Source organism: Camelus bactrianus, chromosome 18 (assembly GCF_048773025.1).
Source record: "Camelus bactrianus isolate YW-2024 breed Bactrian camel chromosome 18, ASM4877302v1, whole genome shotgun sequence".
NCBI classification, from domain to species: Eukaryota; Metazoa; Chordata; class Mammalia; order Artiodactyla; family Camelidae; genus Camelus; species Camelus bactrianus.
The window spans coordinates 691581-706452 of NC_133556.1; the positions used below are offsets into that span (position 1 = coordinate 691581).

General features: G+C 56.9%; 1 protein-coding gene across 7 annotated transcripts in view; it reads right to left on the reverse strand.

The window, feature by feature from the left end:
* CHLSN (cholesin) overlaps positions 1–12277 on the reverse strand; it is a 93342-nt gene extending 81065 nt beyond the window's left edge. The window contains exons 1-3 of one of the 7 annotated variants that reach the window (XM_074345491.1): positions 11770–11791; positions 6868–6957; positions 6013–6139 (exon numbers count right to left, since the gene is read on the reverse strand). In XM_074345491.1, coding sequence (XP_074201592.1) covers positions 6013–6138 — 126 coding nt within the window. In that variant the 5' untranslated portion in view covers position 6139; positions 6868–6957; positions 11770–11791. Of the gene's footprint in view, positions 1–6012; positions 6140–6546; positions 6747–6867; positions 8338–8390; positions 9369–11769; positions 12006–12120 lie in introns of those variants that run through there. The other 6 variants (XM_074345499.1, XM_074345487.1, XM_074345490.1 and 3 more) reach the window with 6 other exon arrangements.
* Positions 12278–14872: the final 2595 nt, after the last annotated feature.

Consider the following 14872-nt stretch of genomic DNA (forward strand, 5'->3'; position numbering starts at 1 on the left):
GGGCGGCCGAGGTCACAACCACGGAGTCACAGGGCTCGATGGCAGGGGGAGGACACACGACCCAAATCTACCCCCGGAAACACAAAAATGCAACATGTGTCTCACAAAACCGTGTGTTCACAGCTGCACCAGCCCTAACACACCAAGCGAGCAGAAGTAAGGGGCAGACAGCCTGCTCCCACGTGTGTAAACGCACGAGCACACACCCAGACACACACCTGCACAGAAAGACGTCTAGAGAGAGACCCAGAAACTCCTGTGGGGGGAACACAGGGAACTGGTTAAAGGTCAAAGCACCGTACAAAAAAAAAAAAAAAAAAACCAAAAATAGATTAGCAGAGCAGAATGCAGACTCTAGAAAACTTGGAGAAGGATTAACTTTTTTCTATAGGACAGGATATTCAATAAATGATATGGGACAGCTCGTTCTTTTACAGAAAAATGATTTCAGATTCCTACCTCACATAAATCACAAATTTTACTTAGTTTAAAAAACAAAACGTAAAAATCAAATCTAACAAATGCGTAGAAAATCTTTAAGAAAGCAGGTGAATAACTGATTGTAGGAGAGAGGACATCTCAAGGGGAAGAGAGAACAGACACCACAAAGCAAAGCAGACGGACAGACTCCCCCGCACGCAACGGAAGGCCCGTCGGAAGCAAAGTCAGAGGCAAGAAGCCCCCGGGAGACGGCATGTGTAACGCGCACAAAACACCTCTCTGGAAAGGGCAATCAATTCAACAGAAAATCAGGCACAAGACGAGCCGAGGAGATTCACAGCAGACAAGCAGTTAACAGCTACTGCAAGCGCCTGTCTCACCGGTGATTAGGAAGACATAAACTAAAACCAGATGCCACTCCTCACTCCCCAGATCAGCAAAAATAAAAGATGGGTAGGACTCAGTGTGGCCTGTCATGCCAGGAAGCTCGTGTCTCGCTGTAAACGGTGCGTCTCCCAGGGCAACAGCACACACGTACACAACTGACACCCTGGTCTCCGCCCCGCGTTTCCACTGGGGAAGCAAGGTTAATGACCATTAACGGGGGACATGAACTGTGCCACAGCAGCAGTGAGACGTCGGGGGGAGTTCAGAGGGCCAAGGCAGGTCCATATGCGCCGACCCAGAAACGTCTCGGGGACCGAGTCAGCCCACGTGGCACGTTAACAGACAGCACAGCCCCCGGGAGCAAAACCGGCAGACTGGGCTCCACCAAAATGCAAAACTTCTGCTCTTCAGAGGAAATGGGAGGGCCAGCTACACTGTGAGAAAATAAATCTGCAGAACAAAAGTCTGATGAAGGACTTGTGCCCAGAATACACACTTCACCCCATGACCTGTCATCCAGGAAATGCGAATTCAAGCTACCAGAAACTGTCATTTAAATGCGTAGAGTCCACTCTACTTCAATTATACCTCAATAAAGCTGTTTTTTAAAAAAAGCTACACGATAAGACACAGCTACTCCCACAAGAGAGGCCAAAATTACAAACACACCAACAACATCACGTGTGGACACAGAGAGCCCCTGGAACCCTCCCAAGGCCGGCGGGGTGCCCGGGGTACAGCCTCCTTGGAACACTGCTCAGCCGTTCCCCACAAAAGTAAACACGCACTTACCATTAGATCCTAGGAATCTACCCAAGAAAAATGAAAACAGAGTGCTTTGGACACAGATATTCGAGGCACAGTCGTAACAGTTCCAAACTGGAAACAAGCCAAACGTCCAAACACCTGTGGCAGGAGATGACCCGACGCGTGACGCGAGTCCGAAGGGCCGTTACTCAGCCATGGAAAGGAGAGAACACGGGGGCCCCAGGCCGAGCTCCCTGGGCTAGGGGCCCCGGGTCCTGTCTCCCAGCTCTGACCCCTCTCGGCCTCGCAAGCCCCAGCTCACGGTCCCCGTGGGTGGCGCCCACAGAGCAGGGAAAACAGGGAAGAGGGGCCTCTAAGCCCAAGTGAGCTGGGCTCCCAGGGGCCATCATGAGGGGCAGCGCCCGCGCCCCCACGAGCGTGACGACAGAATACCACGGGCGTGGAGTAACCCCACCGAGTGCACTCCCGAGGCTGTGAGCCCCTGACCCCGAGTGAGGGTTTCATGAAGACCTGGCGGGCTCCACGCCCATGGAATTCCGGTCTGACTTTTCTAGATGACAAAGGAGAAAGGACGCTCCACTGTGAGGAGCTTGGCCTCCTTCCCACACGAAGGACACTGCATGGCCCCGAGGTCACCCCGTGTGGGGCGCTGGCCCCTCCCACCCGCCCCACTGTGCAGGGAATGTGGGGCCCCAGCCCGAGGACAGCACACACCACATTCTGCAGGAATGACGTGGTTATTATCCTTACATGTCACCACGCACCCCAGACTGTCATCCGCGCGGAGGACAGTCTGCTCAGCACCTCTGATCTCTCCCGCCCTCTGCGCCAGTGTTTACAGCTGAGAGCAGGTGCCAAGGGAGCTGGGCACACTCCTTATACGGTGCCAGGCCAGGGATCGGGGCGGGCGACACCTCAGGCCCTGGTTCCCCTTGTGTCACCAGGAACAGGAAGCCCAAGGGACAGCCATGTCTCTGTATTGGCTGCCCAGTGACCACACCGGCGACCCGGCCTCTCCCGTCGCCTCCTCTGTGAGGCCGGCTGCCCACCCAGACCACGTCCCCAGCATCTCAGGGCTGCTGAGAATCTAAGTCGGGGTGCTCTGCCAGCAGATGGGGTCCTTACCAACAGGGCCAGGAGAGAAGAGTGAGCTAAGGCTGCGCCAGAGGGAGCCGCTGCCCCCCGCTCCCAACCCCGACTCTGGGCAACAGAGTCCTGTTCACAGCGGCAGACAGGCGGCCAGCTCATCCCAGGTGCCCCTGGCGGGCAGATGCTGGCCTGGCTCCGCAGCTCATGGCTGTGCTGGCAGTCCCCCTCCGACCCCGTGGCTCAGTGTCTGGGATGCCGTCTCCCCAGTGAGGGCCCAGCGGGAGGCAGAGACACAGAGGCTTGCAGCCACCAGGCCACCACGAGAGCACGTGTTCACTAAAACAAAGGCTCACAACCCTTTCAAACAGAACCTCAGCTGGAAGGGTCCTAGTGACCTCAAGACAGAACCGGACCCCATCTATCCAGCCCCTAAGTCCAGGCTCCCTGGGAGGGTTAAAAAGCCAAGGCACGTGCAGAGATGGGTGAACTGGGAGCCCCCTGTGGTCCAGGCACTGACCTCACAAGAGGAAAGACCCACAACCCCCCACTTCGGGAGTCTCCTTCCAGCGGGATGGGGGAGGGGTGGGGGACAGCACACCAGCAGCCAGATGGAACCAGCTGCCAAGACCCCGAGGACGGCACCGCGATAACTCGCCCCCGACTCAGGGACATCACCAGCCACTCTCTTCCCTGCTACTCCAGCCCCATGCAGCCCTGGGAGGCGGCAGCCCTGGGAGGCGGCAGCCTGTGAGCCCAGCCAGCAAGGAGTGAGCAATGGACAGGCGTCCGACTGCACAGCCAGCCCCACAGGCCGCAGGGAAGGGGACAGTGCGGTGACCAGGCCGCCCCGGATGACAGAGCGTCCCACTCGGGGATACTCCAGCCTTCCTGGCGCAGGCTCAGGGCCCCCGCGCTGTGGGAAGGGACTGCACAGGGCCCCGCCATCCCCAGACGGGCATTTCCGGGAGGACGCAGCTGGGGCCCAAGCAGGGACAGAGGCCGCTCCGGGCTCCGGGCAGTACTTTTCCACGGGCCCCGTCCATCCACCCTCGAAGACGGAGGTGTCCTCCTTCCATAAATGCCTGACACCGCCGCGTCAGAGCTTCCCACGAGAACCAGACAGTGAGTGAGGGAAGAAATATTTTGATTAGCAGAGACCAGGATGTGGGTCTTGAGGAGGAAAAGCCTCCGCTTCCCCGGGAGACTGGCCCCAGCAACGCAAGCAGGATCTCAGGACATCAGCCCCCAACTCAGTCAGGAAACCTTCCAAGCACCTGGAATCGGCCTGGAACTGGGGGCTCCAGGCCGCGGCGGAGGGGCCGCCACCCTGCAGGCCAGGCCCTGGGCACCCTGCGGCCCGAGAGTTAAGCTGGGTGGGGTGCGTGCGACTCACCAGGAACCTGGGCCACCAGTTACAAACCCAACAAAAATCCAAGCATCAAAGAGACGGGGAGGAAACAGACCCCAATTCTTCATTCTTTCCTCTTTCGTCTTCTGAATTTCTTTTAACCAACATGTACTTTAATAACAAAATACGATCACATACTTTTAAAAAAAATTATCAGAATGTAACGAAGAGCATCATCGCGGGTCTCAGGCAGAAATCACGAGCTGTGCCAACATTTATCATAAACCACACTCTCGAGAGTCCTGCCAGTGGGCGACAGGCAGTGAGCAGCGACCACTAAGGAAGCAAGTTGAAGTTTCATCACAAAAGTACAAGCCACCAAGGTGACAGTGAGACACGCAGTTTAAAGAGGGTGGAGGAGTCCAGAGAAGGCAGGGAAGCACCCTGGGAACAGCCAGAGAGTCGTGTGTAGCTGAGGCTCCATGCGGTGCAGGCTGGGGCTGGGCCGCACCACCAAGTGGGAGCTCAGGTAACTCTGAAAAACCATTTCATCCTGGGGTCTGTAAACCAAAGAGAACTGGTAAGACCAGGGTCCACGGTGGAGAACGCGGACAAGAATGGGCCTGGGGACACAGGACCAGCTGAGCGCCTGTGTGGGAGCAGGACGTGGGGCCGTGGAGGCGGGCCTGCTGGCCTGGGTCCCGAGCATGCGGCCTTTGCAGGGGAACCAGCACCCATGCTCAGATGGGCCGCCAGACCTGCGGGTTCTTGGCCACAGAGGATGCAAGGAAAGGACAGAGGACACCCCAGGGCAGGTGGGGTCCTGGACACCGCTGTCTGCCCACGTCCTGCACCTGCTCCTGCCACCACAGCACTGTCCCCGGAGAGGAGCTGCCATCTGGACGGCGTCCCGGGGGACCTGGCGTCCGCAACACAGGTGGTCCCGGAGAGGCACTCTGGGCCCGGGCGGGCCTGCAGCCCAGGAGCTGCCGGCTGTCAGCCCCGTTCCCCGCACCACGGCCCGTCCCCTCCTGGGGACGGTGCGTGCTCCCCGGGCCTAAGCAGCACACGCGGCCCTGGGCTCGGGACAAAGGCAGGGTCTGAAACGCCGGCGCGCACAGTGAACAAGCCCCACAAGCCAACAACGAAGCACAGAGTCAGGAGTTTCCAACTTTCTTCCACAAAGACCCGAAGGAGGCCCCAACCAGGTCCCTGATTAACTACAGACCTTCAGAGAACTCTGATATCGGCCCTGGGACGCATGACCAACCTGGCAAGCTGGCTCCAACCACATGCCCCTCCCTCCTCGCCAGCAACTGACGAGAGCTCAGTCATCGGCGCCACGCTGGACGTGAGGCAGGGACGAGGGTCCCTCGAGGGGCTGTACACTCATCCACGACGCCCACCCCCGCCCCGTGAGGCCCGCCTACCAAATCTGACTGTGTGTTGAATCTGCTAGAATCTGTAATCTGTATCCACGAGAGCGTACGCAGTTCTGACCCACTGCAGACTAGGAATTACATAGACAGCCTGACGTGCAAGAGGAACTGGCACTCAGACCTCAGTGACAGAAATAAACGCACCTGCACACACACCCCTGGCAAATCTGTTTCGCTAGAAATGGGAGCTCGTCCAGACACGACTCCGTGAGCAGACTCCCAGGCCGGACCCCCCGTCACTGTGAGCCGGGCACCTCCACGTGCCGCTCCACCCGGCTCCTCGGCGCAGCCGGGCGACGCAGCCCCAGCCGCCACCCGCGCCTCCACCCGCCCCATCAGCCCATCAGGACCCCCTCTGAACACGGCACCAACGGCGGCCTGCAGACTCGGCGGCCAGAGAAGGTGCTCCGACCAAGGCTTTACTGGAAGTCCTCTTTGCCCTACCTTCACAAGGCGCGCCCACGGGTAACAGTCCCACCCCCGACACTCAGTGCGACCACCACCTCCCCCTCCAGGCGCGGAAACAAGGCACTTCCCTACCTGGGCGGGTGCTTCCCCTGCGCCCGGCGGGGCTGCCGGTGCCCCCGGCACCTCTTCTGCGGCCGCCTTCAGTTTTTTTTTCTTTTTCTCTGTCACTTCAATAACTTTTCTCTTCTGTTTTGCCATCCTGAAACAGAGAAAGTAAGCTGTAAGCACACAGGGAATAAGAGGTCTCAGGCCACACAACAGTTTTAACTAAGGGGGGGCATTCCCGTTACAAAAGAAACACAAATGCGGGAACTACACAACCATTTTAAAGAGTCAAATTCCCTAGTTTCATCATCCATGGACAATCAACTTGACGTTTCGGTTTATCTCCTGTCTTTTTTGAGTGTTTTATTTAAACGTAGCTGCAGTCACACGTGGATCATGCATATTATGTTTTTAACTAAACCTAAACACACTTTGAAGACTCAGAAACACCATTTTCAGTGACAGCGTTGAGATTTTCCAAGAGTGAAAATTAGCTTGTCTTCTCCCTAATTACTGAGTATTGTGGGTTGTTTTTTTTTACTACCGCGGACTGACTCCTACCCCACCATTAAGTAGGGAAGCTGCAGCTCCGCTCGGCTGGCAGGGACGGGACAGGTCTGGAGCGGCTTCCGTGGACGGTGGCGGCAGCACTGACGGGGCCCAGGGGGCCGAAGGCACTCGGGCTGGAGAGGCACCAGGTCCTCCTCCCTCCTCTGCAGCACCTCCAACTCCGCAGGCGTCAATTCCAAAGCCAGCCTCCTCTGTGGGAGTGGATGATGGGGGAGCCGGGAGGAGGGGTGGAGGCACAGGGAGCTGGGGGCAGGATTGGGGCGGAGAGCCGTCCACCTGAGGGGCACCCGAGGAGGAGATGTGGGAACCCACCGGGTAGCAGCCAGGCTCCTGCTGCCAGGCGGGCTGACGGAAGAGGCCTCCTCCTGCTCCCTCCACCTGCTTCCCAGTCCCTGCTGCCCCCTGCAGATGGAGCCCAGAAAGAGCATGGTGAAGTGCGGGGTTTGGGGTGTGAACAAAACCTTTATATCTAGGTGTGGGACTCCAAGGGGCTCTCTGTTCTCCCTCAAGCTCAGTTTTATTTTGCTTTTATCAAAGTTTTATACTTGAAAAAATTCTTCACTTTTTACTACCAGTCCTTTAAAACTCTAACTAGTATCAGAATTTATTCCAACAAATTAGAACGTATTTTTTATTTGTATCCTAAGCTCACCTCATTTATGTGAGCTTCATTTATGTGTGTGTATGTGTGTGTACACACATTCACATCACACAGACATAAGCATGTAACTGGTACATCTCACACACACACACACACACACACATGCAGAGCTACTCAACATGGGCATTTTAATTTTGGACACGCTGCTCAGGCTGCACCCGCGGGGACGGAAACAAACCCAAAGGCTTCTCCCCCGACACCAGCATTCATCTGGCCTCTACCCACAGACGCTCAGAACCTAACTCACTCTTCAGCAAACACCTGTTAAGAGTCAGTTCTGTGCCAGGCCTGGCTGGTGCTGGTCACAGAGCAAACGGCAAGGCAGACAAGAGCCTTGATCTCAGAAGATCTGGAGAAACTGGACCCTCACATAACAGACCCTCAGCCACAAAAGCAATGAAGTGCCGACTCCTGCTACAACCTGGATGGGCCCTGAAGCATGCTGGGAGGAAACAGCACAGACTGCACACCCCCTTTGCACGAAGTGCCCAGAGCCAGCCAATTACAGAAACACTCGTGTTCGCTCAGGGCCGGGCTGAGGGAAGAAGTCAGGGCTGACTGTTGACTGGCACCGGGTTTCCTCTGGGAGAAGGAAAGGGTTCTGGAATTAGGTTGTGGCGGCGGTCCAAACACCTTGTGAATAATACACTGAAAGGAAAAAAACCTCAAATCGAGTTATTTGCTGTGAATTAGAAGACACAGCGCCCCAAACTGTCTTTAAAGGAAACAGGGAACACGGCGCTTGCTGCCCGGGGGCTGCAGGCAGCGCGTCTGTGCTGGAGGCGGTGCTCAGCGTGCGGCCTCCCTGCAGCTGGGCACCACCCGGCCTGGGGTCTCCTTCCTCACAGGCCTTTCTGCAAGGAAGCCAGTGACTCAGATGAACTTCCATGAGCAGCACCAGCCTGACGCTGGGGCACACCTGCCGGGAAGTCGACAGGCTGCACCTAAAACTGGGGGACAAGTCACACAACCTGCGCGGTGTTAGAAACGTGGGGAACAAGTACAAACAGCGAGAAGATGTGCGCTGGGGAGGGGGCGGCGGCCCGAGCGGAGCGCGGGGAGGGGGCAGCGGCCTGCTGTTTCACACTGAGTTCCGGCAGCACTGTGTTTTCAGCCGTATGCACGTGTTACTAAGCTAATCTGACAAATGAAGAAAAAAAGAACATTTTTCAACCTCAAAGATTGTTTAAAATTCTATTTTCCAGGTTAGCCAGAGAGTGATGAAAAGGCCATCATCGCGCCCTGCTGACGTGGGTACGTGGGTCCAGCCTTCCCGAAGGCCACTCGGTAACACTGATCAAGGGCTCTGGCCGCTCAGTCCACACAGAGGAATTCACCCTGATGAAATGATCACAGACAGAAATTCACGTAAGGACGATAACACCTCTATTGCTAAGAAGCCAAAAACAGCGCCGCTGTCCCAGCAGATGGGGAGAAGGGGCGCCTCCCCTCCGCAGAGGAGCACGCCTGCACCACCGCGCCCGGGACCGCAGAGACGTCCAGTCCGGCGCTGCTCCTGATACGACGTAAAGTGAAAAGGCGGGCTATGCCCCCCGTGTGACAACACAACCCTCGTTCTGTAATAAAAAGCCGATGCACAGACGCACAAAGGAAAAACGAGAAGGTGACACAGGAAGGTGTGGACATTTTAAGGGGGTAGAATTAGGGATTTTTGGTCCTTTATACTTTACAGTAATTTCTACAATAAAAGGAAAAACCTTCAAGATATCAGCTCAGAAGTGTTCAGTGACACCAACAAACAGCCCCGGCAGCCGAGCAGGTGATGCCCCAGGGCAGACAGCAGAGGAAGCCAGCGGCCAGGCGGGCCGCAGCCACTGAGGGCAAGTCAGCACCGACAGGCTGGGAACAAGCTCCAGGGACCTGAGAAAAGTCAGGCAGCCTTTAGGGGAAAAAACTTCTTTAAAATCTGGAAACGCCACCCGCAGGCCCTGATGTCCCCTCTCATAGGCGGGCCCCCTGAAGGGTCTGCGCCCTCCCCAGCCACAGTCCTCCAGGAGCCGGCCCGGGAGTCAGGCCCGGAAGCCCAGCTCCTGCGCCCTGGACGGCGGCTGTGCTCCTGCCCACTCGGACCCAGGACCAGCCCAAGTCCTCGCCTACCCAGTCAGTAGCCTGGCCTCCGGCACCCGCTATCTGACCCTACTCCCTGCCTCCCGTGGGCAAACTCCAAGCCCTGGGACCCCAGGCATCCCACCCAACAAGCCCGCCTCCCACCTTTCCAGCTCAACCCCATTGGGTGCCCTCACCTTCACCAGGACCTGCAATCCACAGATCCACACGGCTCAGTGCCCTCACCCCTCCTCCCACCCACGTTCCCACTCCACAGCGTAATCCATCAGTATAATCAGTACAGCCTCACCTTTACACAACTCTCAACTTCCTTCCTGCACAATCCCAACTCCAGGACCTGCTCCTGCCTGGCCAGAAAGCCCTCGAGACCAGACTGACTGGTCTTACTTCAAAGCCCCCAGCTTCAAGGGGTCTCCAGCACTGCCCAGCGACGCCCCACTTCCCGGCTCCAGCCACCCACCCAGACGACCAGTTCACTTCTCTCACTTCTTTGATATTGTTGTTAGTAAATCAACTATACTTCAATTAAAAAAACAACGCTGTGTTAGTTTCTGGTGTACAACAGAGTGCTTCAGTTACACACATTTTTTCAAATTGTTTCTCACTAAGGTTTGTTACAAGATATTGAATACAGTTCCCTGTACTATACAGTAAGGCCTCATTTAGTTTATATACAGTAGTTTGCATCTATTAATCCCAAACTCCTAAATTTTTTCCACCCTTCCCCTTTGGTAACCGTAAGGTGGTTCTCTATGTCTGTGAGTCTGTCTCTGTTTTGTGGTTAAGTTCATTTGTATATTTTAGCCTCCACATAAGTGATATTTGTCCCTCTGTCTGACTTCACTTGGTGGGACCATCTCTAGGTCCACCCATTCTCTCACCTCTCAATCTCTCAAACCCCCAACACACCCGCCCCCTCTGTTCTCGGCAAAGGACCATCATTCCTGAGCACTGAGTGTCCACGAACTCCCACGTGGACCCTCCCGTCCTTCCCTCCTGCTACGAAGGAAGACCCTTTCTTTCCCTTGCTCTGACTCCCAGGGCTTCACTCTAAGCACGCTCCCCGCCCCTCCCCCGGCATCAACTGTCCTTCCTGCCACAGAATCCACGAGCACCCACACGCAGAAGCCCTGACTCCACACGCTCTGCTCCCCATTTCTGGTGCCTTCTGAGGCAAAACTCAAGAGCTGCCCACGCGCACCGCCTCTAACTCCTTTCTGGCCGCTCTCCCATGCTCCCCTCCAGCAGGCTTCCACCTGACTCCACGAGAACTGCTGTCATCAGCCTTCCCAGCGACACCTCTGTGCTCATGAGAGATCCTCTCCCAGCCTAACTCCAGCCGGGCTCCTCCTAGCCTTCTCTCCACGAGGCCTCAACCTGGGCCCATCAAGACTGAAACAAAACCGTATCTAACACCTTAAGGCCGCATCTTTATGATGAACTTAGCTCCCCTAGAAAGTGCCTGTCTGAGAACATTCAAGGCTGCCTGAAGACAGGGCCCTGCCCCGCAGCCTCTGTGACAGCTGGTAACTTTGCCAAGCACCCACCTTCACCAGCCTCTCTTCTTGCAGACTCCTCTAATCTCTTTCCTGACTCTGCTGAGGGCCGCCCCTGGCCCTCCCTGTTCCCTCACTCTCCCTTTAAAACTCCGTCATCATCTCCTCCGCGCAAGCCCAAGGTGAGCTAGTTCATGCTGACGTCTCCCTCCCTGTTGACTAAAATCCAGCCTTTCCATTTACACCAAGTATGGTCTGGCTTCACTGATCTTTGACTAAACCTGGTGGCGGGCTCTCAGCACTCACTCACTGTGCAGGAGAGCAGCCTCCGACAACTCGCCTCCCCTCTCCACAGCTCTGCCCTCAGCTGCCCAGACAGACCCACGCTCCTGCGTTTCTCCAACCGCTCCACCTCCCTGACCCCTCTACGCCAAAGGGCCCCAGGCCTGGCGCCTGCTTCCTCTCTAGCGACTGTCACTCCCCTGGGATCTCATCTAGTCATGCGGCTTTAAATACCAACCACATGCATGGCTTCCAGATTCCTCACTGAACTGCACGATCAGAACATCGCCAACTCAGGTGTGGATCACCTGCACACGCACCATCGCAAAGGTAACATATCCGACCCACACTCCCCACCATCTCATCTTCCTGCACGGTTGTCCCCCCAAACTGGTCGTGTGGTGAAATCCAGGTTTCAGCTCGAGCTAAACACGTGGTGTCACCCACAACTCCTCTTTCTCACACACCCGCCCGACCCACAGTGGCCGCTGTTGGCCTCATCTCCCTCGTCGCACTCCGAGGTGGGCTACTTTCAGCGCCTCTACCACGAGGCACCCCGGTCCAGGCGCCTCTCACCTGGATTACCCAAAAGCCTCCAGCCGGCCCCTCGCCTGCGCCCTGGCCCCCTACCCCTCCAGTCCACTTCCGACACAGCATCTGCGGACCACGCGTCAGGTCAGGTCCCACCTCGGCTGGGCCGCGCAACCCGGGGCTCCCCTCGCCGAGGCCTGCGGGCCCCGCCCTCCTCTGTCCGGAGGCCGGTTCGGCTTCACGTCCCGCCGCGGGGCTCACCGCCGTCTCGTCCACTCCCGCGGCTCCCGCTCCGAAGCCGAGCTCCCTGGCTCCGGGCTGTTTCTGCCGGGGCCGCGCGGACACGTGGGAGGAACCCAGGAGGCGGCGGAGCCCAAAGGCCCGCCGCGGCGCCGCGCTCCCCGCAGGCGGCGGGCCAGACGACTGCGAGGCCCTCCGCGCGCCCCCGGCCGCCCCGCAGGCCGCGCACCCCCGCGGGCCCGCAGCCGGCCCGCCTCTCTCACCTACCTGCGCGTGGCCGCCGACGCCGGCTTCCGGCAGACGCGGCGCCCAGGTAACGCGGCCCTGCCCTCCGGAGCGACACCGCCCATTGGCCGAGGCCCGCCTTCGTCTCCCCACCGACCAATGGCAAGCAGCGGCCTCGGGGGGCGGAGTCAGGCCGGGCGCGGGCCGGTGGCGTCATCCCTGGGCGCGGCTGGCCGCCGGGAGCCACCGGTTGCCAGGCAACCTCCCGGGTGCGAGCGGACAGCCGGGGTTCGCCCGCCAGGTTCGCCCGAGTCTGAGCGGCCGAGCCGTCGGGGTCCACGCCGACTGGCCTCAAACACGGTAGCTTCATGTAAATGACAAATGCCGTCACTCAGGAAGTGGATGCGCTGTTGCAGGTCGCCGGCATCGCGCACGAGCGCGCGGGTTGTCCCTGCAGCGGAGCTGTCTGCACGGAACCGTACCCCCGGGGGTCACCTCGGGGCACGGGGGCTCCACGGACCGAGGGGGTCTGAAGTCGAGGCGACGCCACACCGGTGAAACCAGCCACCAGCTGTACCATCGTTCGGTTCTCAGGAACGTTTGCAGCCCAGAGCCGAGGACGCGAGGAAGGGAGGGAGCCGGTGCGGGCACCTTCACGCTGGGGCGAGCGAGCTGGAGCAGCCAGACGGGGCTGTGCCATGGAGGGGAGGGCCTCGGGACGGGGGAGAGCAGCCAGCCGCGATCCCCTCGTTCCGCCCTCTACCGCAGCTTCCTCGTTTCGCAGCGTGTGCTGCTGCAGTTTGCACATGCCCGAGAGCCTCTGTGAGGCACATACGGTAGCTTCTGGGCCGCAGGTGGAAGCACGTCCAGTCTCACTGACTCCAGGAAACACCATTACGACTACAAACTGCTCCTACTGCCTTCGCGACCCGCCGGGGAAAAAAGGAGGTTCTCATCCATACATAAGGTCAAATGTATAAAATTTAATAATAAATACATTTACTATGTATTGTTTACTTGGGGCTTCGTTTTTTAGCTCTAGTAATGCAGGGAGAGGTGATTCAGATCAGCCTCCCATTGAGAGCAGCTTTAAAAACGGTCAAAATATATGTAACAAATACATACAGAACAAAAAATGTACCAAGTTATGTTTTATGACATCACAGTGCTAATTTGACGTGAAATGTAATGGGACCAAAAAATGGGTGGGGGTGGGGAGGAAACCCAGAGAAGTCCTGGTCTTATAGTTAGGGCGTTTTCACTCAGGGGCAGTCAATACTGGAAGAAACAGCTGAAAATCTGAGAGCTGAACAAAGGTTTTGTTAGCTTTATAGGCTGCCAAGGAGACACATTCTTGTGGGTGTCCCATTTAGGGTTGAAACCATGAGAGGCTCCGTTGCAGGAGTGAAGTTGAACAGGCAGCCCTCACAAGGACCTCATAAAACCCATGCTGAATTCACCTCAGTCTCTGCAACTGCGCTGCAGGGACTCAGGATCTGTTGCTGGTGCCACTAGCCCGCTGAAAGCAGGGAAGCTTCAGTCCTTCCAGAAGACCGGGATACCCTACGCTCCAGATTATACTCGCTCATATATTACGTCCAGTGCTCAAGAGAATACAGCTCTGTGCACAAGGGACAACACAATGTGGTAGAAAGCCGAGAGAAACAACGGACCACTGCCAGTGTAACTGGACGCACACCCAGCACAACTTCATGGGTCTGACAGCAGACAGTTCCAGGTGTTTCAGAACCAGGTTCATTTTGCTGGAAGCACAGCAAGCAGAAGTGCTGAGACACTGAGGTTTGCAGCAAACAGAGGGTTTATTCACAAAGCAGCCAAGCAGGGAGCCAGGAGAACGAGCCTCAGCTTTGCCTCCCAGAAAGCAAGGGGCTTCCAAGTTACCCCCAAAATGGGTGGTGGTTGTATTAAATAAGATCTATGCTGCCTCCCACCCCGAAGGAGCCAAGCAAGGAGAGCGGGGCTGTTTCTTCGTGGCAGATGGGTGTGTTTGTTCTCTATTCCTGCACAACAAATGAACACAAATATGGGGAGAGGGTCTAGTTCAGTGGTAGAGTAGATGCTTAGCATGCACGAGGTCCTGGATTCAGTCCCCAGCACCTCCACTGGAAAACCAAATAAACCTAATTACCTCCCTCCTGCAAATAAATAAATAAATGGATAGAAAATTAACACAAAGTTTAGCAGCTTAAAACAACAAGCAGGTATGATCTCACAGTCTCCGTGGGCCAGGTGTTGGGTGTGACTTCACTCTGTGTCAGTAGGCACTACACGCAGCTTGTAACCCAGCAGCTGTGATTCGGGGCTGCCTGAAATCTACAGAACCATATGGAATAGCGTATCTATAGAATGGATACTAGAACTCTAATACTAGCCCCTAGTATCTGAGGGAGGCCCTATGCTCTCCATCCTACCCAGGATGAGGTACTGCTTCTCATGGGCACTCCTGGCCAGCAAGGGCATCTTGAGAGGCTTCCATTGGGCCTTTGTTACAATGATGGCTCTTACTCCACAGACCAGAGCTCCAATGGGAAGCTTCTGTCAACTAGTAAGTAAGGACACGCACCCCAACTTGCATTTAGAGGTGGGGGAATGACCGGAGCGAGTCTGCGTGTCCACCAGATCGACTGTGAGACAGACTTGGGCCAGGACTCCACTCGTGACCTGGACTCTGTCCAGCTCACTCATCAGGGGAGCCAGGACCCTTGGGGCTGGTGCCAACTCAAATCCTGTAGCCAGTGGCCTCAGGAGTTCTGGCTAGTGCCCTTCTCCAGGG